Source organism: Nannospalax galili, unplaced genomic scaffold (genome assembly GCF_000622305.1).
Source record: "Nannospalax galili isolate Female #2095 unplaced genomic scaffold, S.galili_v1.0 scaffold660, whole genome shotgun sequence".
Lineage (NCBI taxonomy): Eukaryota > Metazoa > Chordata > Mammalia > Rodentia > Spalacidae > Nannospalax > Nannospalax galili.
Window position 1 is genome coordinate 840288 of NW_008349073.1, and position 25035 is coordinate 865322.

At 41.6% G+C, this 25035-nt stretch overlaps 1 protein-coding gene across 13 annotated transcripts in view; it reads right to left on the reverse strand.

Moving 5' to 3' along the window:
- Positions 1-25035, reverse strand: part of Nrf1 (nuclear respiratory factor 1) — a 128177-nt gene that overhangs the window by 32320 nt on the left and 70822 nt on the right. For all 13 annotated transcript variants that reach the window (XM_029570020.1, XM_029570016.1, XM_008846355.3 and 10 more), the window contains 4 exons: positions 11315-11473; positions 10146-10343; positions 9197-9298; positions 8272-8429 (listed from right to left, as the gene is read on the reverse strand). In XM_029570020.1, coding sequence (XP_029425880.1) covers positions 8272-8429; positions 9197-9298; positions 10146-10343; positions 11315-11473 — 617 coding nt within the window. The remainder of the gene's footprint in view (positions 1-8271; positions 8430-9196; positions 9299-10145; positions 10344-11314; positions 11474-25035) is intronic.

Consider the following 25035-nt stretch of genomic DNA (forward strand, 5'->3'; position numbering starts at 1 on the left):
GAGTTTATTATATACATACTTTTCAAATGCTAAGCAATGGTTGGCTATTAACATGAAAATTCCAATTCTTCATTTTGCTATACTGTTTATGTAGATAACACTGAAAATGGAGAGTTAGCATTTAAAATCATCACTGTAAGGCCAAGTTTGCCTCTTTAAATTCAAGGAACTGAATAACCCTCCCTTTACTGCAAACCCTGCAGAGAACAGAGACATCTGTTTAAAGGGAGCACATGGTTCCAGCAGCTTGTGTCTCGTTTTTTTTTGTTCTTTTCCTTGCTGTATGCTTTTACTATGTACATAAACATCAATTTTTTTCTTGAGTCTATGATGCCATAAACTGTAAGATGTACTACTACTATTTTACGTGCCAGTAAAGAAGAAAATTCCTAAAAATGCTAAGACTAAAATTGTCATCCAAATTTCAGAGACATTAAAGTGTGAAAAACAGAACAAAATAAAAAGCTCACAGATAAATTCAGAATTCCTTCTACAAAGACATCAGGTGACAATTTGGTATTCCTGAATATCAAAATTGAGCATGCAAGGGACTGAGTGTGTAAGAAAGCTTGCCATGCAAGCATGAGGAGCTGAGTTCGAATCTGTAACACCCACATAAAAAAAGCTGGGTATGGCGGCACTCTGTGCCTGTAACCCCAGTGCTGTTGGAGGTGGAGACAGGAGGATCAATGAGGTCTGCTGGCTGTTGGCTTAGCTCCAGGATCAGTGAGAGATCATGTCTTAAGGGAATAAGGCAGAGCAATCGAGCAGGACACCCGACATGTGCACATGGGAGCATATACATACAAAAAAATTTTTTTTAAAGTGGGCATGGGCTGGAGAGATGGCTCAATAGGTAAAGGAGTTTGCCACCAGGCCTAACAACTTGAGTTCAATCTCTAGGACCTACATGGTAGAAAAAGAGACTGACAGTAAATAAATGTTAATGAAATGTATTTTAGTGGGCATTCAGTAGAGAAGCCATTGTGCCAATTTAGCTTAGTAGAGGTGCGCAGAGGCCTCAGTTCAGTCTTCAAATAAGCTAGTGGATTCAGCTTTGCTCTGAAGCTGCAGGCATTGCCACTGCTAAGGCAGTCAGTCCCAGGCTTGAAGTGGGGACTGGTGCCAGAGCAGGGACTGGCTAGTGTAAACATGTCCTGATTGGGGGCACAGCAATACACACACACCCTATTAGATAAAGTTCTTTCCACCTAAGAAGCTCAGCAGACAAGGCAACAGGCACAGTTAATTCCCCAGGGAAGATTTCTTGGTCACTAAGGATTCTAGAAAGTTTTTTTTTTAAAGGGCAGAAAAGTCTCAGTAAATAGAAGTCTCCCCTTCTTGCTAATCTGTCTTGCTTTTAATTTTTCTCCATTTTAAGTTTTTTTTTTTCTTTCTGATAATAAAATGAATACATGTTGGAACCTTGGGAGAAATTTAAATCTCGGAGATAACATCTATCAACTATTAAGCAAATAAGTAGGATCAGATTGCATATGCAGTTTGTTGTTTTTGCAGTGTTAGGGACCGAAGCCAGAGAATACCAGCTGCTCCCCAGAAGCAATGGCAGGAAGCTTAGGGGTCAATGGTCCAGTGGGTGGGCGGGTACACCCTTTTTATCCCAGGTACCATATTGAAGACTGAGATAATAGAAGTTTATCCTTGAGAATAAAGAAGATTCTTTGGTAAAGTCTGTATTTTATATAGCAAAATATATTCTCGGATGGAATAAAGGGCCTATACACTACACATTGGTGGATACACTTACACTCATCAGCTTGATTCCCCCCCCCCCCCTTTGGTCTTTTTGAGACAGGGTCTCCCTGTAACCTCAGCTGGCCTGGAACTCTCTATGTAGACCAGGCTGGCCTTAAGCTCACTGAGATCCACCTGCCTCTGCCTCCTGAGTGCTAGGATTAAAGGCTTGTGCCACCACACCTGGCCAGCTTGAGTTTTAAATGAACCCTACTACTGAGAAATCAAGATGGCAGTCCACCATGGGGAGCTGAAAAAAGAAAATGGATAAATACAAGAGGGCTGTGATAATCCACAACCATTCTTTTAACATGGATTCCATGAAATGAATGATTCTTACCCAATACAAATGGACAGTGAACATGGCTTTCTAAAGATTTGCTCTATCATGCACATTTGTGACATTTGGAGAAGATAGCCCATTACCACAGACAGTAGTTTGTATTCCTGGAATTTCTTGCACTTTGGTCTGAGTGACCTTATAGAATGTTAACTTCAATTCTAAAGAAATTTCTAATACCTCAACAATTTTAGAAATAGCACTGGGATTTTGATTACTTTTTCAGGGGACAAAGTTTGAAAACAGGGATTCACATAGCCCAGGATGGCCTTGAACTCCAGATCCTCCTGCCTCTACCTCCTGAGTATAGAGATCACAGGTGTGCTTTACTACACCTGGCAGGAATTGATGTGGATTGCACTGGATCTGAAGGTCATTTTAAATAATGTTGATATACAGTTAATGTTTAATGTCCTTTTTGCATACAATTTTTTTTTGTGTGTGTTTGTTTTGATTTTTTTGAGGTGTTATTGGTCTCCTTCCCTCTTCCCCCCATCCTTGTTTTTCTGAGATAGTATCTAGCATTGTAACCCAGGCTGGCCTCAAGCTTATAGCAATCCTCTTGCCTCAGCCTCTCAGACTGCTGAGATTATAGCTATGAGCCACACGCCCAGCTTGATCTTTTCCTTTTTAAAAGGTGGCTAGCTGTATCAACTGCTGGCAGTTGGGAGAGAGAAACAAAACTTAGTGCAGCATGAACAGAAACTAAGTTCATTCTGGGGGGATTCTGGAGACCTGACATACAGTATTATTCTACATTATTGTATTAAGCATCCAGAGTCAAAGGAGACATGAAATTAAGACCAAGGCTGCTCCTCACCTATTTCATGATAGAGCTTAACTATAAAGTGTTTCTAAAGTATTTATAATAGGGGCTGGAGAGATGGTCAAGAGCACTGGCTTCTCTTGCAGAGGCGTCAGGTCTGGTTCCCAGCAAGAACATGGTAGCTAACAATAGTCAGTAACTCCAGTTCCAGGGGATCCAATGCCCACCTCCAGCCTCCACTGGTATTACATGCATGTGGTGCACTTACATACATGTAGGCAAAATATTCATTCACATAAATAAATACATACTTACTGTACCTAGGACCTTCCACAGGCTAGGCAAGTACTCTACCACTGAGCTATAGTGCCATAGTCCTTCTTGTATTTTTTTTTTTTTGGAGACAAGGTCTCACTATGTAGCCCAGGCTGGCCTTAATCAGAGAAATCCAACTGTTTCTGCCTCCTAAGTGTTAGGATTAAAGGTGTGTACTACCACACCCAGCCCATTTTTATTTTGAGACAGGTTCTTACCTAGCTTGACCTAAGATTTTCTGGAAAATAGAAAAATAGATACCCTGGACACATGTTTGCAGTATGGAATTTCTGGGCAATGGAGGGGAGGGGAACTCCATAGACCTGGACATCATGCACCTGTCCTCGATCATGACGATTTTAGTGTAGCTAAAGCTCTAAATACTTCTAAAATATAATACGGTAGGAAAAAAAAATCAAGAATCAGCAGCAATCTAAATAATATACTCAGGTATTAGAGGTTCAATGAGGGTAATAAGCTGACAGTTGATATAAGTTATTCCACCCCGTCTTGGGAGCCAGAGACAAAGTGAGATGGGCAGGATTTTTACATAGGACATGAAAACAATTGTAACTTTTTGTGGTCATCAGGCCTATCACTTCCAAAGTGATCATACTCATTTAACCAAGACTTCATGCAAAATGACTTAAAACTGCTAGAAAGATTACCTTTATTTGCTGAGTATGGTGGTACATGCTTTTAATCCAATTACTTGGGAGGCTAAGGCAGGAAGGTTGCCATGAGTTTGAGGCTAGTCAGTGATATAGTCCAAGATCCTGTTGTGAGGTGGCTGGGTGGAGGTGGGTGGAATTCTATCTGGGGCTTATAATCCCAGCTACTGAGGAGGCTGTGGCAGTATAAAAGTTGGGGGCTAGACATGAATTCAAGGCCAGCCTGGGAATCTGTGGCAACCTGTCTCATAATTAAAAATGAAAAAGGACTAGGAAGATATAGCTCAGAAATAGAGTACATGCCTAGCATGTGTGAGGCACTATGTTTTTTTTGTTTGTTTTGAGATAGGGCGTTGTAGTGACTCCCTGGCTAGTGTAGCACTTAGTATGTAGAGCAGGCTAGCTTGACCTTCCAGCAGTCCTCCTGCCTCTGTCTCCCAAGTGCTAGGATAAGAGGCATGTGCTACCACACTCTGTTTTACTTATTTTGTAAGCAGTCTCCTCAGCTAAAGAGGGGCAATTCTAAGTTCCTTGAAAAGAAGATGTAATCTGAGCATCTGTTTCTTCATAATGCTAAGTCACGGCACTGTACACAGCAAACACACAACAAATACACTGTGTTGACAACACAATATAAAGCAGGTTTCTACTAAGGCAAATAGAGGCTCAGTCTACAAATTTTTATCATGTATCTTTATATGTACGGCTGCGCTGGGAGGTACTCAAGAATTATCTGCAAGGAGGGCCCATTTAAGAGGGAATATATGTGTAGAATTGCTTCATAAAAGGGAGGCTATCAAGTATGGTGGTGCACGCCTTTAGTCCCAGCATTTGGGAGGCAGAGGCAGGTGGATCTCTGTGAGTTCAAGGCCAGCTGGGGCTATAGAGAGGCCCCTTCCCAAAAAAACCAAAAAAAAAAAAAAAAAAAAGTGAAGCTTCATATTTATTACTGTATGATAGTGGCATCTCCTTTCCTCTTTTTTTTTTTTTTTTTTGCCTGTGATAGTCTGTTCATTTGTTTAACCTTGACTCCCTACCTCCTTTCCAAAGTGTTGATTTATTCTTAATTTTGAACATTAAAATAAACATCTTTTAAAAAATATATTTTATTATTTTTATTCTATGTGTATTGCCTGCATGTAGATAAGTGCACCCATGTCGTGCAATGCCTGCATAGGACAGAAGAGACTGTCGGATCCCCTGGAGTTACAGACAGTTGTTAGCTGCCATGTGGGTGCTGGGATTTGAACCTGGGTCTTCTGCGAGAACAGTCAGTGTTCTTATCCACTAAGCCATCTCTCTAGCCTCTGATGTCCAATACCCAAGGAGGTCAGAAGAGGGTGTCAGATCCCCTGGAACTGGAGTTATGGATGGTTTTAGCCACCATGTGGGTGCTGAGAATTGAACTTAGGTCCTCTGCAAGAATAACCAGTGTTCTTCACCTCTGAGCCATCTCTCCAGTCCCAGTTTTTGTTTTCATACTGACATTTCCATAGTCTCTTTGGGTTGTTAGAAAGCAAGGGTGGGTTAAAGCTGTGGGCCTGGGCCCCTGTTCTGACTTGCTGCACAAAACTCTTTAACAGCATAGTTGAAAAACAGGTCTGTCCTGCAGCTGCCCTGATCCCCTTCCCCTCTAATGGATGAAGGAGCCCTTGTGCCTTAAGTCTTAGTGCCCCATCTGCCTTTCCCCACAGCTTGCTTCTTCTTACTCTGCACTCGCATCTGCTGTTTACAGTGCAGCAGAGGTGCAGGTGGCTGTTAGAGAACCATGCTTGTTCCATCTGCACCTGAAACAGACCAGGGGCAGATTATGAAATCACTTTGTTACCATAGGAACAAAGGCCAGATTTCTCTGTGTATTTTTCATCAAGAGGACTTCCAACAATTAATTCTATGAGGGTAAAGGATTCCATTGCGTATTACACATAGGGAATGAACCAACCCTCCTGACAAGGGCATTTGCCATGGGTTATAACTGCTATAGCCTAGGCTTTTCTGCCAGTCTTCACTTCTAACAGAAGCTGCAACATATCACCCCCAAGACTCGCTGGGGCATTGGACTATCTGATTACAAACAGATTTCAACATCTCTTTGCTCCTCCTTTAAGACAAACCACATTTCTCCTTCCTTTAGAGTAAACACTTATAGCCACCTCAGCTGCATCTAAGTTTGTTAATAAGCCCTCAGGGGACACCATTACCCTTCCTGTCTTTAGAAATAAGCCTGATCCTCAGGCAAAGGGAACCAGAACGGGCCTCAGATTTTCCACTATGTGAAAGGTTCCCAGGACACTCACTTTACTGGAATAGTCAAGGTGCAGACTGGAAGGCTCAGATTTTGCTGGTCTTTAATGATGGCTTGTTAGACCTAACGTCAGAGTAAGGGGTTACTAGACTAAAGGGAAGGAGGTTCTTGCTCTGACTGCCCTTCAGGAAATTTTCTGGGTATATTCTCTGAAAGGAAGGCTATACAGTGAGTTAAGCCTGGTCTACAGAATGAGATCCTGTTGAAAGAAAATAAGGGGGTGGGGAGGAAGGGGGGAAAGGAAGGAAGCAAGGAGGAGAGAGAACGATAGCTTTAATTCCTGAAGTGTAAGTATGTACTGGGTGCCTTTATGAGCATTTCATGTGTCATCTCACCAAATTTTTGAGTCTGTTGATGAATATTATCCTCACAGGATAATATTAGAAGCAAATCTTAGAGGCAAATGGCTAATGGAGCTGGGATTCAACCCAAAAGCTATGTGACCTAGGAACCTTCTTCTCAAGCACATTGTACAGCCTCAGACAGTACAGTTTACACACAGACCCATTAAAGCTTTCCATCTATCTCTTTTTTAAAGAAAAAGTTTATTTAACAAAGCAAAGCCCCACAAACTTAAACTTTAGCTGATTTATGTATTTGGGGGAGGGGTATGAACCCATCTCTGAATTGCTACAATGTCTGTAGTCTGTACTACTCAATTTAGAGTGAAGTACATACTAATTACCTGCTGGGTCTTTCACTGAAATCAGTTTCCTCAGTAGAGATTTCTTTGAGTGCAGAGACTATGTGCTAGAACACTCTTTCCTATACTACTTTACCCAGTAGAGTGTTGGCCTGTCACAGAAGTCACTTACCAGAGGCTAATCACTATACACAATGATAGCAACAGCCCTTACCACCTGCCAGGCACTGATCCAAGGATCCCACCCCCAGGAGCTTCTTCAGTTCTCATACCACCGCCTCAAGGCAGGCATGGGCTTTTATTATTTATTTATTTTATGTGTATTGCCTGCACATATGTAAGTGTACCCATGTCCTGCAAAGTCCCATAGAGGTCAGAAGAGGGTGTCGGGGAACAGGAGCTATGGATGGTTGTTAGCTCCCATATGGATGCTGGGATTCCAACCCAGATCCTCTGCAAGAGCAGCCAGCACTCTTAACCACTGAGCCATCTCTCCAGTCTCAGGCACAGGTATTATCCTCTTCTACAGAAAAACAAAGCCTAGGCACTGAGAGTTTAAACTGGCCATAGTCAACCAACTTGTAAGTGATAAAGCTAGCTGGGCTTCAGAAACAAGCAGATTGGCTTCAAGGCCCACATTCTTTTTTAAAAAAATTTTTATTTATTATTTTTGTTTTATGTGTATGAGTGTATTGCCTTGTATGTTAAGTGCACCCATGTCGTGAAATGCCAACAGAGGTCAGAAGACGGTGCTGGATTCCTTGGAACTGGAGTTATGGATGGTTGTTAGCTGTTATGTGGGAGCTAGGATTCGAACCCAGGTCTTCTGCAAGAGTAGCCAGTGCTCTTAATCACTGAGCCATCTCTCCAGCCCCAAGGCCCACATTCTTAATTAAAATGCTGAAAATAAAATTGTGTCAAGAATGAAGAATGATATAGGGATGATGTTTCCGGTCAACCTTCTGTAGAAAGTGCCCAGCAAGGAACATAAAATTCCATTTTGGAAAGTATCTCTTCCCAGAGCATTCTAATCCACAGTACCGTTCCTAAGCATTCCTAAAGAGAAAAAGTTCAATTTTTCTGGGTGAGGTCTCATTAGAAACCAAACTACAGTAGCTCGGTAATAAAATGCTTGCCTAATAATGGGCTAAATCCCCAGCACTATGAAAAACAAAAAACATGCCAGGCGTGGTAGCGCACACCTTTAATCCCGGCACTTGGGAGGCAGAGACAGGCGGATCTTTGTGAGTTCGAGGCCAGCCTGGTCTACATACTGAGTTCCAGGACAGCTGGGGCTACAAGGAGATACTGTCTCAAAAAGACCAAAAAACATAAATTAAAAAATAAAAATAAAAACCTGCCTACAATATCTTATGGGCTTGAAGGTATTATTTCACAGCTGCCGGTTGTGACTGAGCAACAGCACTTCTAAGGACAGTCCCGCAATCCTTGTTTAGCCCCGACCCCTGCCTCCACCTGTTGAGTGCCATGGTGACAGTGGCTCCCTGTTGCATCTCCTGAGAAGCTGCCACTGCGGCCTCTGCCAATGATGCCACGGCCTGGGTAGCCTCTGATGCTTGCGTTGTCTGGATGGTCATTTCACCTCCTTGTAATGTGGCCCAATTTTGTTCAACCTGAGGCAGAAAGGATAAGCCAGTGAAAAAAAAAAATCAAAGCATAAAATATTTCTATGTTTGTGTTTTCAGGCAAATAAATATACATTTTTAAATGCGCATAATTTACAGACAGGATTTTTCAGGAAGCTCTTTTGTGTAAAAAGGGGGTATCAGAATTTACATTTGAACTTGCAACACATATCTATAATCCCAGCAACTCAGGAGGCAGAGGCAGGAGGATCTCAAATTACAGGTCAGTCTGGGCTACATAGCAATGCTGTATCAAGAAAGACAGGAAGGGAGAGAGGCACAGAAGGATGGAAGGAGGTGGGAAAGAGAAACAGAGAAAACTTTCTTGAGGTTGGACAGAAGGCAGGAACAAGACTTTCCACTATAGACTTCAAGCAGTGCTTTTTGCCTGTGTTTGCTTGAGCTCATATTCTCTTCCCATTTGTTGGGAGCCATATGTACTATCTGTGCCCTGTATGTCACCATGTTCCAAAGAAAGGGCTCCAAGTCCCAGAGGCAAAGCTATTCAGAGAATGTCTCATTGCTTCTGAGTATTTTGTTATTGTTGTTGTTGTTGTTGTTGAGAGAGGGTCTCCCTGTAGCCTCCACTGGCCTGGAACTCACTACATAGACCAGGCTGGCCTTTAACTCACAAGAGATCTACCTGCCTCTGCCTCCCTGAGTGCTGAGCTTAGAGTGCTGGGATTAAAGGCGTGTGCCACCATGCCCAGCTTTACCCACATATTTCAACAGATGCATACAGAATCCTTTCTTACCTCTCCATCAGCCACAGCAGAATAATTCACTTGGGCAACAGTGACTGTGGTTGGCAGTTCTGAAGCATCAGCCAATGTGGCTACTGTTGCCCCTGTACCAACCTAAGAAAAACAGGAAGTGCAAGTGTTAGTGGATGGACCCTTTTGCCCAGTCCTTACTCATAAGCTAAGACTCAACAAACCCCAAATTCGACATAGGTAATGTAATGATTAATATGCCTTGTGACATGAACCGAATTAGGAAAATCATTTCTCAGAGATTAGCATGAGTTTCAGAATTTTACTTCAACCAAATCAGTAAGAGCTTTCAAATTTCACTCTAAAGCTTAGTACCAGTCAACCAACATTATGCTCCCATCCCAATCTGAACTTCAGAGACTCCTCTTCTGTCAATCAACTATGTTTCACTTCAGAAGAGATGAGATTTCCCTGACTACCTATTTACCTTTCTATCCATCTACTACTCCTAACCATCTACCTCTTTTCTTCCTTTCTTCCCTCCATCCTTGTCTTTCTTTCTTTTTTGTTTGCAGTGTTAGGGACTGAAGCCAGTGCAATTGAAGACTTGTACTAATTAAGTAAGCACTCTATCACTACAGTGCATCCCCAGCCAAGAAGTAATTTTCAAGTGCTTTTTTTGAAAATGTCCACAAAAGCTACTTATATAGCTCTGAATTAAACAAAGTGCAAACAATGTAAAATACTGTTCGAAGGCTGAAGATGAGATATGACCATGTGGTAGAGTGATTTGCTAGTGTGGGTGAGGCCCTGGGTTCCATTCCTAGCACCACAACAAAATAAAAATGAATAAATAAAATACTGTTCGGAAGTTACCTTTAAGGAAGGGAGCTAGAGTAGCTGTATGATGCTCAGAGGAATCTACACAAGAAAACTCCACTGAGGTGAGATTCCACTCACCCACCTCCCTTGAGCCATGAGGCTTACTCACTTGGATGAGCGAGACGGTGCCATCAGGGTTGCTGAAGGTCTGTACTACGGTCTGTGATGGTACAAGATGTGCTATACTGTGTGTGGTGGTAGCCTGCGTTTGTGTTTGCTGATCTTCAAAAGCATACAAAAGATCCTCTCGACCATGTTGCTTATAACAATTTTTAACTATGGTCCGTAATGCCTGGGTCCATGAAACCTGTCACCAAAAGACACATAAAACCACAAAGAACTTTGGTATTTAGTCCCACTATGGAATAATCAGCTCTATATTTATCAAACCTTGTATAGAATCAGTCTCTTAGGATTTTCTCCAGACTGATTCTTGCACAAAGAAACTGAATACCAAGTACCAAAGATGACTTCTCCCCTGCTTTCCAAGATCTGGTTTACCTTTTATGTTCTACTCTAATCGGAGGGCAAACTCTCAAATAGTTTAGTCTTTTTGAGACAGGTCTCCCCTATAGCTCCAGCTAACCTCACTATGTAGCCCAGGGTGGCCTTGAACTTACAGAGATCTGCCTACCTGTGTCTCCTGAGTGCTAGCATTAAAGACATGCACTACCATGCATGGACAGTCTTTCTTCTTAAAGTTTTGACACCAACATACTCACCTGGCACACTTCCCCTCTAATTCTGTACTTATTTCAATAGTGATTCTTTTTGTTAATTTGTATATTTTGAGGCAGGGTCTTGTTATGGCCCAAGTTGCCTATAACTCATTATGTAGCTCAGGTTGGCCCTTGAGAACTTGAGATTTTCCTGCCTCAGCCTCCTAAGTTACATATATGTGCTACCCTGCCCATCTCAACAGTGACTCTTGCTAATCAGAAATAAGAACATTTCTAAGCTTTCAAATGACTAATACTTTTACTTTCAGTTTCTTTGGTTTTCTCAAACACCTCATAAAATTAAAGCTTTTACAAAGGGTAATTATGAGGAGACAAAGTATAAAATTCAGAGCCCTTCTACATCTTTCTCTGTAGAGCAATGGAACAACGACTGAGGAAGGCTGAACATCAGAGAATATCAAACTTCTTTGGAGGGACAGGTTTGACTAGTCTATAAATGTTGTTAGCCTTTCTAGCATAAAAAGCAGACATGATGAAAGCTGAGGCAACTGATTCAGAATGGCAATGAAATGGGCAACTTGGATCAGAGAACTCTCACCCTCTGTTTTTGCTCTTCTGTGCGGACGTCACTGCGGACATTTGCCCATGGGATGTCTTCTGGCCACCAAATGGGCTTGCAGCTTTCTTTCCCCCAGCCTGGTTTCCCCCGACCTGTGGAGTACTTGAGCATTTCTGGGATAAATGCCCGGAGCTGGGCCTGAAAGAGAAGAGTGTGGTCATCACAATGCACTCACGAATGACACCTGGGGTATACTTGTGGCCCCTACCAAACCCTGAGATCATGAAACAAGATCCTTCCAGAGGGCGCCAGAAAATTTCAAATGTGACTGCTGAGAACCCACTGTTTCCTACAGGTTACTACTGCTTCATGGATGATTGAGAAGGATACAATCTTTGGTTAAGGAGGCCTCAAAAGCTGCATTCTGGGGCTAGAGAGCTGGCTCAGCATATAAAGCACATGCTGCCTTTCTAGAGAACCTGGGTTTTAGTTCCCAGCACCCACGTGGTAGCACACAATTGCCTGTAACTCCAGTTCCAAGGGATCTGATGCCCTCTTCTAGCCTCTGTGGGTACCAGGCACATACGTGGTACATATACACACATGCAAGCAAGCATTCATACACATAAAATAAGCCTTTTTTAAAAACTACATTTTGTAGATTCTCTCTCTCATTCTCTCTCTCTCTCTCTCTCTCTCTCTCTCTCTTTCCAGTTGGTCTGGAACTTGCTATGTAGACCAGGCTGGCTTTGAACTCACAAAGATCCGCCTGCCTCTGCTGGGATTAAAGGCATGCAAAACCACTCCAGGCTCGATTTGTTCTATTTAAAAAAAAAAAAAAGATTTTTTTATTTTATGTGTTTGAGTGTTTCTCTGAATGTATGTATATATGCATCACATCCATGCCTGTTGTCCACAGAGACCAGAAGAGGGTGTTAGATCTCCTGGAACTGGTGCTACAGACAATTGTAAGCAGCCATATGGATGTTGGAAACTGAACCTGGGTTCTCTAAAAGAGCAGCAAGTACTCTAAGTTTCTAAGCCATCTCTCCAGCCCCTGACTTGTTCCTAAAAGGGCAATGTCTATCTCTAAGCTTGACTTCTGCCTCCAGAGATACTACTGGCACTGGAGTTTATGCCTCTTCTACAGTTTCCATGTATTAACTGTCCATGTCAAGGTGTTATTAAAATTGTTCTGTAGGTGGTAATCAAAGAGACAATTGAGTAAGAGCTGAGTAGCAGATCCAGTCATCACCTGTAGATGAGATGACTCTGTACCAGGAAAACTCAGAGAATCAAATGATGTTCTATTAGAAACATTAAAAAGAATCCTTTAAGGTGGATGATTATAAAATATATGAAAATATATTGGCTTTCCAGTTAATAAGAGGTGAAAATAAGTCCCAAACTCTTCTACAAAGTTCTGTGAAAGCTGGGCTAAGATGTAGATGCAGTGATGCTTGTGTGACTTTAAATATATTATGGTCTTCAGTTTTATTTTACAAAGCTAACTCAGGGCAAACCATTTTTTTTAAAATATATATTTTATTATTTTTATTTTATGTTCATGAGTGTATTGCCTGCATGTATGTGAGTGCATCCGTGTCATGCAATGCTGAGGAAGTCAGAAGAGGGCGTTGGATTCCTCTGAAACTGGAATTAAGGATGGGTTGTAGCTGCCATGTCCATGGATGCTGGGAACTGACCCCAGGTCCTCTACATGAGCAGTCAGTGCTCTTAACTGCTGAGCCATTTCTCTAGCTCCACAAACCAGGTTTAAACCACACTTGACTGCCATACTTATTTCCTGGCATAGTAACCAGTGTTATGTGCTAGGGAGAAGAGGAGTCTGTGCTGTGAATATTCTTCAACAATGATACTGATTTGTGGCATGAAAAGTAATTCATAAAGTTAGAATCTTAGGGCTGGAGAGATGGCTCAGTGGTTAAGAACACTGGTTGTTCTTGCAGAAGATCCGGGTTCGAATCCCAGCACCCACATGGCAGTTAACAACTGTCCATAACTCCAGTCCCAGAGGATCCGGCGGCCTCTTCTGACCTTCTAGGGTAGTGCGCAACACAGGTGCACTTACCTACAAGCAGGCAATACAGGTATACACATAAAAGAAAGGCTTGTCTGTGCATGGGAGCAGGGGGAGGTGGTACATCAACACTTTAATGCTGAAGATCATATCTATCAAGTGTTCTTACAGTTCTTATAATAAACACCGAATATTATACCAGAAGATAATATAAATTATTACACAGCAGGGAACCATGAACCCAAATCATCTATGTTTATGTAATAAAGACAGGCCTCCTTAATTCTTGTGCCAATCATGCCACTTTACCTGTCTTCCTAAGTTCCCCCTACCCAGACTGTCTCCTACCTACAGGGTATGATATAAAACAATCCATATATATTTGGTTCTGCAGCATCAGTCTTCAGGCTAACAGAGATGTATCCATTTGCAGACCCATGCCATCAGCTGCCTTATGAGGTCATTCCTTCAGTTATTTTAAGAAAGTGCATCTCAAAGTCATTTTTTTTCCCCTTTATCCTGATTTCTCAGGCATGTCTTTTCTAGTCTCGGATACACAGAGCAGAAAAGGGCTTATTCTCCCACACACATTTACATTCTTCATATACAAAAAGCCTTCTTAGATGCATAAATTAAATAAACTGATAACATAAACATTTTAAAAGCTCCCCTTTTGGTCCCATTAATACTCTCCAAAAAAGGAAAGTTCTTTATATTCACACACAGGAAAGTCTGGAGGAAATGAAACAAGAAGGCTGTCTCAAGATTAACAAAATACAGGCCAGGTGTGGTAGCACGCATCTTTAATCCCAGCATTCGGGAGGCAGAAGCAGATGGATCTCTGTGAGATCGAGGCCAGCCTGGTCTACATAGTGAGTTCCAGACCAGCTGGGACTACAGGGAGATCCTGTCTCAAAAAAAAAAAAAATCCAAAACAAACAAAAATTAACAAAATACTAAAGTGTTTAGAGAGAACATGCTGGAGAACCTGAGGTTGACAATGAGCTCAAATCCAACTGAACGTATCTATTTTCCAGGGCTCACAACTGCTCTACTTCAGATCTTTCCATCTACAAGTAGCATAGTTCCCTATGCTCTGCACTTCTGGGTTATTCTTACACCAGGCTGTGGACACCTCTGTGCTTCCATCTTGCTTTGGCTCTCATTCCAGGCTCTCTACTGAATTAACTCACTGGCGGCTTGACATGTGGGCACAGGATCAGCCTCTTCACTTCCTCTAACTACTTGTCTTTTCAGTTTTTGTCTGTGCCCGTAGAAACCCACCCCCTTGAGTTCAAAGCTTGGCTATCTTTACCTTTTGCTTTCAGTGCCCATCTAGTCATTCATGGTAAGCCCACGTCTCTCTTCTTTGAAATGCCTACAATGTCCATTCCTTCTCGGATCCCACTTTTACTCCAAGCTTAGTATATCTTTCAGTTATCTGTGTGTGTGTGTGTGCTCGCGCGCGTGTGTGTGTGCATGCAACTCTAATTTTCCCATTTCTCTTATCCCAAATATCCTTGCCAGATAATACTACATAGATCCGAAGCTAGAAAACCTTTTAAATGGCCTTTATTAACAAACTAGATCCCTCCTGTACAGTTTCTTAAGCCCACCATAACATGGCCTCACTCCACATTCAATTCCTACTAATTCCCTCTAGGCAAGTCTCCATATAGTGTCTTTTTGAAACAGGATCTCTCTATAGCCCCAGCTGGCCTAGAACTCACAGAGATTCTCCTGCCTCTGCCTCCCAAGTGCTGGGACAACAGGCGTGAGCACCATGCCCAGTTCCATATAGTGTCTTGCACTGCTAACTTCATTCCATCTTTTCTGTCTTTTGCTTTGTTTTCTTCCTGAACTGTCCCCTCATGTAACTTTTCCAATTCCACCACTCAAACACTCATTGTTCTTTTACTTTGTTTTTGAGACAGGGTTTAGGCTTGCCACAAAATCACTATGTAATCCAGGCTAGCCTGAAATCATGATCTTCTGGCCTCTACCTCCCACATGCCAAAATTAGAGGAGTGTGCCACTATGCTGAGCTAATCACCACTTGTACTTTTATTTAAATTATTACTTTTATTATGTATAAGTGTTTTGCCTATATGTATATAAGTGCATCCATGTCATGCAATGCCCAGGGAAGCCAGAAAAAGGTTATAGGATCCCCTGGAACTGGAGTTACAGATGATTGTTAGTCACCATGAGGGTGCTGGGAACAAAATCCAAGTCCTCTGCAAGAGCAGCTGATACTTTTAACCAATGTGCAATCTCTCTAGTCCCTCACCACTCATTCTTTAATGCCCACAAGTCCTACATTCTTTGTGAAATATATATTGACTACTGCACCTGAGTTCAGTTCTAGCAACATGAACATGAGCTCACAGTTATAATTTGGCAAACATACAGGTGTCAATTTGGAGTGATGGCACGTATATACACACAAGCGCACACACACAACACACACACACACAATTTATAGTTTTAAAAAATATTTTATTTGGGGGCTAGAGAGATGGCTTAGTGGTTAAGAGCACTGACTGCTCTTGCGAGGACCCGGGTTCAATTCCCAGCACTCACATAGCGGCTATGAACTGTCTTTGACTCCAGTTCCAGCAGAATCTGAAGCCCTCTTCTGACCTCTGTGACACTGCATGACACAGGTATGGTGGTGCATGCTTTTAATCCTAGCACTTGGGAGGCAAAGGCAGGCAGATCTCTGTGAGTTCAAGGCCAGCCGGGGCTACAGGAAGACCCTGTCTCAAAAAGACCAAAAAATTTTTTTATTTATTATTTTTATTTTATGTATATGAATATATTGTTTGCATGTGTTTTAGTGCACCCATGTCATGCAATTCCTGTGAAAGTCAGAAAAGGGCATTTGATCCCCGGAACTGGAGTTATAGATTGTTGTTAGCCACCACGTGGGTGCTGGGAATCAAACCTGGGACTCTGCAAGAGTTGGCAGTGCTCTTAACTGTTGAGACATCTCTCCAGTTCCAATTTATAGTAGTTCTTTATTATCACTCAATCACCAGCCATTTTTTCTTAAAAACTGCTATAGTATTCATACATAACTTTTGTTACTAAGTTGAGTGCTTAGCTTATAAGAAGTTGCATACAAAATAAAATATTTTTAAAGAAAAGAGAGAGGCTGGAGAGATGGCATACACACAAAATAAAAATAATAAATAAGGGCTGGAGAGTTGGCTCAGGGGTTAAAAACACTGACTGCTCTTGCAGAGGACCCGGGTTCGATTCGCAGCACCCACATGATGGCTCGAACGTCCTTAACTTTAGTTCCAGGGGAGTCTGAAGCCCTCTTCTGACCTCCATGGCATTGCATGACACGGGTGCACTCACGTACATGCAGCCAATACACTCATACACATAAAATAAAAATAAAATATTTTAAAAAATGAATAAATAAACTAGTTAAAAAACATAAAAGTTTCATATGAATCATTTATGATCCCACATAGATGCATGGTAACCATCTGGCAACTAATAATTCTGATTTTATAATGAGAGGAAAACATTTTGAAAACAAAAAGATGTTGAACTTTTATTAAACAAAATATAATGACTCTAGATGAAAAATGAGTAAGGCTTCAGTACCACTATGGCTCAAATCCAGTTACAGTTTTATCTTTTGTTTTGTGGTAATGGGGATTGAACCCTGGGCATCACCTATGGGAGGAAAGTGCTCTACTACGGAGTCCAAGCACCAGCCTTCCAATTATAGTTTTAATCCTCGATCTGCTATGATGCTTCTAAGGCCAAATGTGATCTTCCAAAAAGCAGTATTTCAAGGACATGAGATTTTTAAAATTTATTTGTCTATTTGTCTATTATTTTGAGATTTACTCTGTAGCCCAGAGTTGGCCTGGTACTCTTGGCAATTCTACTACCAAAGTCTCCTTAGTACTGGGATTGCAGGGGTAAGCCATGATTTCTGGCAATATTTTATTTTTAAATTGGGCAAATAAGGCTGTTATTCTACCAATACAAAGAAATAGGCAACTGTCTGAAATAGATTTCTAGTACTGAAGATGAGATTCATCCCGAGTTTTTCAAAATGAGTACAAGAGAAGAAAACAGTTTATATGGTTCTGGGTAAGAAGGGCTGAGAATGAGAAGTAAACAAAAACAAAAAAAAACAAAACCCGCCAAGAGCCAATGAAAAACTGAATCAACAATTTGGGCCAATTCCTTGTGAGCTGATACCTAACAGCCCACAATATATAGGGAGCTGGATCTTTGAGCACTAACAAATGTCCAAGAAGGTTAGGAATGTAGCCCTACGGTAGCACACTTGTCTAGAACACATAAGGCCCTGTTTTATCCCTAGCAGTACAAAAGCAAAAACAAAGAGTACAAGCAGAGAGCTGGAAATATGACTCAGTAGTTAAGAGTACTCCTTGCTCTTCCAGAGGACCTGAGTACACAGCCCAGCACCCACATCAGGTGACTCACAACTGCCTGTAACTCCAGCTCCAGGAGATCCAACCTCATCATCCTCTGGCCTCCTCAGGCACCTGCACATGGCATACAGACAGACAGACAGACAGACAGACAGACAGACACACACACACACACACACACGCTTTTTTTTTTTTTAAGTTCAAGCAGATTACTAAGGGAAATTGTCAGAATGCAACTCAAGGGTAACCATGACTACAGGAAGAATGCAGCCAGGACACTCAAATCAAAGATGTCTTATGTGCTAGTCATTGATAAATCAGATTCCTAGGAAGGAGCTAATATGAAAAGCAGGAGACATGGAAACATGTAAATGGGGTAATTTTTCAGGCAGAAACCTTCAAGCAGTGAAAAAAATGTATTAGAATGAATTAGCTGCTGTTGAACAGAGATAAACTGACTTTATTAAAAAAACTTAAAATCAATTTTATTTATTTATTTATTTTATGTGAATGAGTGTTTTTGCCTGCAGGTATGTAAGTGTATCTGTGTGTGCAAACACACAGAGGTCAGAAGAGGGCATCAGAACTGGAGTTATGGATGGTTGTTAGCTGCCATGTGGGTACTGGTAAGCAAACTTGGGTTCTCTAGAATAGCAGTCAGTGCTCTTAACTGCTGAGTCATCTCTCCAGCCCCTGCTATGATTTTTAAACACTTTTTGGTGATAGCATACAAACTCAAACCAAACAAAAACCCAGTACAGAAGTGGGGAAATGGGAAAGAAGCCTCAACCTTAGCTGAAGAAATATTGGTAACCGATCACTGTTGTGGGAGAAAGAGCTGGTCTTCTTTAAAGGAGTGATGCTAGATAGGTTGACCAGGCTCCAGTTCATGGAGTCACACCAAGGGATGTTTGGGGATACAAACTTGACTTGATAGGCCTATGACACAATGCATGAAATGTGATGGGGAGGGGTTCTAAGTATGATCAAGAAATACACATTGTTTGAGCTAGGTGTGGTGGTGCACACCTTTAATATATATTTTATATTTTATATATATATAGTTTGAAATGCACAAAAATTTAATTAAATTTAAAGGACCTTTTTAATTTTTTTAATTTATTTTATATATATGAGTATTATGCCTGCATGTGTGTAAGTGCACCCATGTCATGCAGTGCCCACAGAGAAGAGAAGAGGCTGTCGGAGCCCCTGGAACTGGAGTTACGGATGGTTGTTTGCTGCTATCTGTGTGCTGGGATTTGAACCCGGATCTTCTGCAAGAACAGTCAGTGCTTTTAACTACTGAGCCATCTCTCTAGCCCCAAAAGACCTTTATTTTTTTTAAAGGCTTGCTATATAGCCCATCCTGTTTTAACCTTGGATCCCCCTGCCTTAGCTTCCCTAGTATCAGGATTACAGGTATGCATTACCACATCTGACCTAAAGAGACTGTAAGAGGAAAATTAGTTGTCCAGTATAGAAAGAGTTAAATAATTCCTTTCCAGAATTCAGCTCTGTGTTCTCATTATCAGTTGGATTAATTACTGGTACTACAGAGTTTTGGAAAGCAAAGCTTCTCGATGTGCTTGTTAAAGAAGGTTTGACTGTAATCCACAGGGAGATAATCAACAGGATCAGCAAAGGTAAGGCCTTACCTCTCAAGCTGTCCTTTAATTGGGCTGGAATAAGCTTGCCTAGTCACTCTCATTCTGACTTAGGGCTCTATGTGGGCCTAAAGCACCCTACCTTGGTGAGTAAACTTAACCCAAGCCAGCACAGTAGAAAAGACTACACCTTCTAGAGCACACTCAGAAAAAAAGGGGGAGGGACATCAAATTCATGTCACTGGCAAATAAAGGTAAAGATTATGTGGAAACTGAATTGGGCCTGGTGGCACATACCTGCAATCCCAGCATTTGGGAGATGGAAATAGGAGGATCAGGAGTTCAAAGTCATCCTTAGCTATACAAGCTCAAGGCCAGCATGGCTGTAAGACACCCTGACTCAGAAAAGTCAGTGTGCGTGTGTGTGTGTGTGTGTGTGTGTGTGTGTGTGTGTGTGTGCGCGCGCGCGTGCCTATGTATTCGGAAGCCACAGATGCTTTTTAAAATGAATGATTTTCTAAAACTCTAAAAGCCTAATTGGAGGGCTGGGTGGCACATGTTAGAATATATGTCTAGCATGTTCAAGGTCCAGGGTTTGATCCTTATTAGCATTTGAATATATAACAATAGCCTAAACTGACTGAAACAAAACATAATTCTTACTTTGCCAGATATCTGCCATCTGTGAATTCAATTATTTGCTGTTTGACAATTTGTTATCTTACACATTTCCAAATATCATTCTCCTCTCATTCCCTCTTTGCTCCATGGATTTTGAAGCTTCTGATGGACATTTAGGCTCAATTACAAGAAAAGGACTTCAAATTAACACATGTGTCCCAACTCCATCTCTTCTGAAGTGATCAGAGAATAGGTCGGTCCTCTGTATCTGTGAATTATGTATCCACAGAGTCAACGAACTGTGGATCGAATATTCAGGAAAAAAAGAAAAATCACTTATACTGAATGTTGGTGGGTTTTGGTTTTGTTTGTTTGTTTGTTTTTTGTTGTTTTTTTTTTTTTTTTTTTTGGTCTTTTTGAGACAGGGTCTCTCTGTAGCCTCAGCTGGCCTGGAACTCACTATGTAGACCAGGCTGGCCTTGCACTCAGAGATCCGCCTGCCTCTACCTTTTGAGTGCTGGGATTAAAGTAGTGTGCCACCATGCCTGGCACTTATACTGAATATGTACAGACTTTTTTTCCTTGTCTTTATCCCCTAGATGATATGGCCTCATAACTATTTATATAGTACTTACATTGTATTAGGTGGTATGCTAAGTAATGTAGAGATAATTTAAAGTATATGGAAAGATGTGAGCAGATGCCATACAAACACTATGTGCCATTTTATATAAGGACATAAGCACCAGTGGATTTTAGTACCCACAGTGTGTCCTGGAATAAATCCTCCATAGACACTGAGGACAACTATGTAATAAATTTAAAGAGAAAACAGCAGAAATCAAACCATGCAGAAAGGCAAGCTCTCTAAAGCCTACAGGAAAACAGTAATATAGCAGAGAAGGGAAACTGGAGGATTTGCACAATATGATGTTATTTTATTTACTTACTTTTATCTTTCTGTTAGGGGGTAGTCACGTGTGTCATGGCACATGTGTGGAGGTCAGAGGACAGCCTTGGGTGAAGGGCCTCGCCTTCTACTTTTGTTGTTCACTGTTGCATATGCCAGGCAAGCTGGCCTATGAAGTTCTGGGGATTCTCCTGTCTGCCTCCAATCTTACTGTAGGAGGGCTGGAATTACAGGTGTGCCTGGCTTTATATGGGTTCTAGGGATTTGAACTTAGGTCCTCATACTTGTGTGGCAAGCCCTCTACCCGTTCCCCTTCTACAAGCCCTCTCCCAGGGCCAGTGTTATTATTTTAATTTGAAATGCTGAATTTCAGGTTGCTAGATCAGTTATATCTAAGTATATATTTAAAGAACTGAAGCCCAATGATTTCCTTGCTTGTTATCTCAATTTATTTGTATTACCAACTCTGTTCAGAGATTTCAGCCTTCTCTCCAGCCTAACTCCTGTTTCTCACCCTCAAACCTCAGGACCCTCTCAAGGTGTTGCCCTGAAGTCTTGCCTTCTCTTTGCACGGGCCTCACATTAGTCAGACTCTATTGGCTTATACTGGTTTCTTTTTCTTTTTTTTTTTTTTGTCTTTTTGAGGCAGGGTCTTCCTATAGCCCCAACTGGCCTGGAACAAACTATGTAGACTAGGCTGGCCTTGAACTTACAGAGATCTGCCTGCTTCTGCTTCCTGGAGGCTGGGATTAAAGGCGTGTGCCACCACGCCCAGCAGTTTACTTTTTTTGTACAAATATATATATATAAAATCACCTGAACGAAAGCAGAGACTCCTGTGCCCTCTGCAGCACCCCTGTCCAGTTTCTGTCCAGAGTTCTTAGCTGGATGACCAATCTTCCCTGTACGCCAAGTTCCACCCATTTATACAAACATATGTTAGAAAGGCAGTTTCCTGTTATTTATTTTATTTATTTTTAATTTTATGTGTATGAGTGTATTGCCTGCATGTATATGAGTGTACCCTGTTATGCAATGCCACAGAGATCAGAAGAGGGCATCAGATTCCCCTGGAACTGGAGTTAAGGACAGTTCATAGCCACCATGTGGGTGCTGGGAATCAAACTTGGATCCTCTGCAAGAGCAGTCAGTGCTCTTAACCACTGAGTTATCTCTGCAGACCCCAGTTTCATGTTATTAAAGAAAAACTAAATGGTGCCATACTGTACATATTTTACAACTTGCTTCTTCCACCCAGCATTTTGCCATATAGACCTCATGCTTGGTAGAACAGCTGGGGTGGAATGGCACATTATCTATAATCCAAGCAGAGGCAAGAGGGTCAGGAGTTCTGGGCCAGTCCCAGCTATATAGTGCATAGTGCATTCAAGGGCAATTAGGGTCGTATGACCTGCCTCCTGTGGGTGGGGGGTGTACTGTACCAATACAAAACCCGAGGAATTAAAAAAACCACAGCTCCTTGAATTCCATCCCCAAAGATTCTAACTTTCCTGGTGTGGAGTGTGGCCCATGCATTAAGATTTTAAATTCCCTAGGTGATTTGATGTACAGCCAACTTTGAAACCACTAAAAAAGATTTTATCCAGCTTTTTGTTGTTTAATATTTTGTTTATTCTTTTTATTTTATGTATATGAATGTATTGCCTGCACATAGGTAGGTGAACCCGTGTCATACAGTACCCTTGGAGGTCAGAAAACGGTGTCAGATCTCCTGGAACTGGAGTTATGGATGGGTGCTAGTCACCATGTGAGTGCTGGGAATTGAAACCCATCCTCTACAAGAACAGCTAGTGCTCTTAACTGCTGAGCCATCTCTCCAGCCCCACAGCCTTTTTTAAAAAAATATTTTATTTATTATTTTTGTTTTATGTGTTATGAGTGTTATACCTGCATGTAAGTAAGTGCACCCATATTGTGCAATGCCCACGGAGGACAGAAGGGTCTGTCGGATCCCCTGGAACTGGAGTTACAGACAACTGTTAGCTGCCATGTGGGTGCTGGGATTCAAACCCGGGTCTTCTGCAAGAACAGTCAGTGTTCTTAACTGCTGAGCCATCTCTCCAGCCCCATCCCATCATTTTACTGTGATAAATACATAATAAAGTTTACTATGTGACATGCACAATTCCGGTAACATTATGTAAATTCACAATGTTGTATGATCAACACCACTATTTCCAGAATTTTATTTGCTATCACCCCCAAAACTCTATTTGTGAAAACAGTGAGTACATTTCTACTCCCCATTCCCTAGAACCTCTAACTTTAGCACCTTTCTCTGTGATTTTACCTATCAGAGAACACCTCCCATACATGAGATCATGTGCTATTTTCCTTTCATGTCTATCTTATTTAGCAAAAATGGTTTTTGTTCTTTGTGTAGAAAAGACCAAATCTATGCTTTGTCAAAACAAAATAAAACCCTCAAAAATCCAAACTGACAACACATCGAATGTTTTCTAAGTAGAACATGTCAAACTCTGTGACTAACTTCTTCCTAACAAAGCAGCGACCTGTGCAGATGATTCAGAAGGCTTTCTTGGAACTAGTGAAGAATTACTGCCCTATTGCATCATTGCTCCAAGGGACTATTAGAGCAACAAAGACTGCCCCAGTGAGAGTAGAGTTCAAAGGGTGGAGGGCAGAGACAAGGGAATGAGGAGCAGATTTCAAATAGTAATACTGGGCAGGTCTTTTTAGAGGTGATTCTTCTATAACACAATCTCTGTCTGTGTCTCTGAATAGATCTCTCCCAAAGATTTACAACCTCCCAAAAACATGAGACTGTGGAAAGAGAACTGACTTTCTACCATCAAATTCTCAATCATTAGCTGGGTGTGGCAGCCACACATTTATTCCCAGCACTCAGGATGCAGAGGCAGGCAGGACCTCTGTGCAATTAAGGCCAGCCTGCTCTCCATAGCGAGTTCCAAGCCAGCTAGGGTTACAGGGAAACCCTATCTCAAAAAGACAGAAAAAAAACCTTATTTATGTTTAATTTTTTAAATTTACTTATTTTTAGTTTATGTGTATGAGTGTTGTGCCTGCATATATGAAAATGCACCTGTGTCATGCAAGGCCTGTGTAGGCCAGAAGAGGGATCAGATCCCCTAGAACTGGAGTTACAGATAGTTGCTGGTTGCCTTGTGGATGTTGGGAATCGAACTTGGGTCCTCTGGAGCCAGTGCTCTTAACCCTTGAGCCATCTATCCAGCCATTTTCTTTTCTTTCTTTTTTTTCAAACATTTATTTGTTTATAGTTCTATATTTCTGTATTTATTTAATGCGGAAGGATCAGAGGACAACTTATGGGAGTTGGTTCTCTCCATGTGGGTTCTAGAAATTAAACTCAAGTCACTCTAACCCACAGAGTCATCTTGCTGGCCGCATAATTACTGCTTAAATATTCTTCAAGAAACAATGCAGCTCTCTGGCTGGAGTTATAGGCAATTGTGGGCCACCAGCATGGGTACTAAGAATTGAACTCAGGTCCTCTAGAAGAAGAGTTTTCATTCTTAACTGCTGAGCCATTTTGCCAGCCCATCTTCTAATCTTTATGTAGGGTGGTTTTAAAACAAAAACCCACTCACACAACTGTGTAGTATTTTTAGTGATTAAATGAAAACTGTAGGTACCTGAAGCTAGAGTGATGGCTCAGTAGTTAAGAACACTTGCTGCTCTTCCAGAGGACCTGAGTTTCATTTCTACCAAAATCAAACTCACCACATCAGGTGGGTTACAATAGACTGTAACTCCAGCTCCAGTGGATATACCCACTCCCTCTACTGGCCTCCGAGGGCCCACACATGTGGCATCCGTTTACACAGACACATACATATAAATTAAAACAAAATAAGCAAAAAAAAAGCTGGGCATGATGGCACACCCCTTTAATCCCAGCACTCAGGAGGCAGATGTATGCAGATCTCTGTGCAGTCAAGGCTAGCCTAGTCTACATAACAAATTCTAGGCCAGTTGGGGTTAGAGGGAGACTGTCTCAAAAAGAACAAAGCAAAACAAAACCTAAAACACTATAGGTACCTAATAAGAATACTAGCTAGAACTCAGTCTATATCCCCTTATCTATCTGCCCACCCTCCATAAAAACAGGAGTAGGGTGAGATAAATCAAAA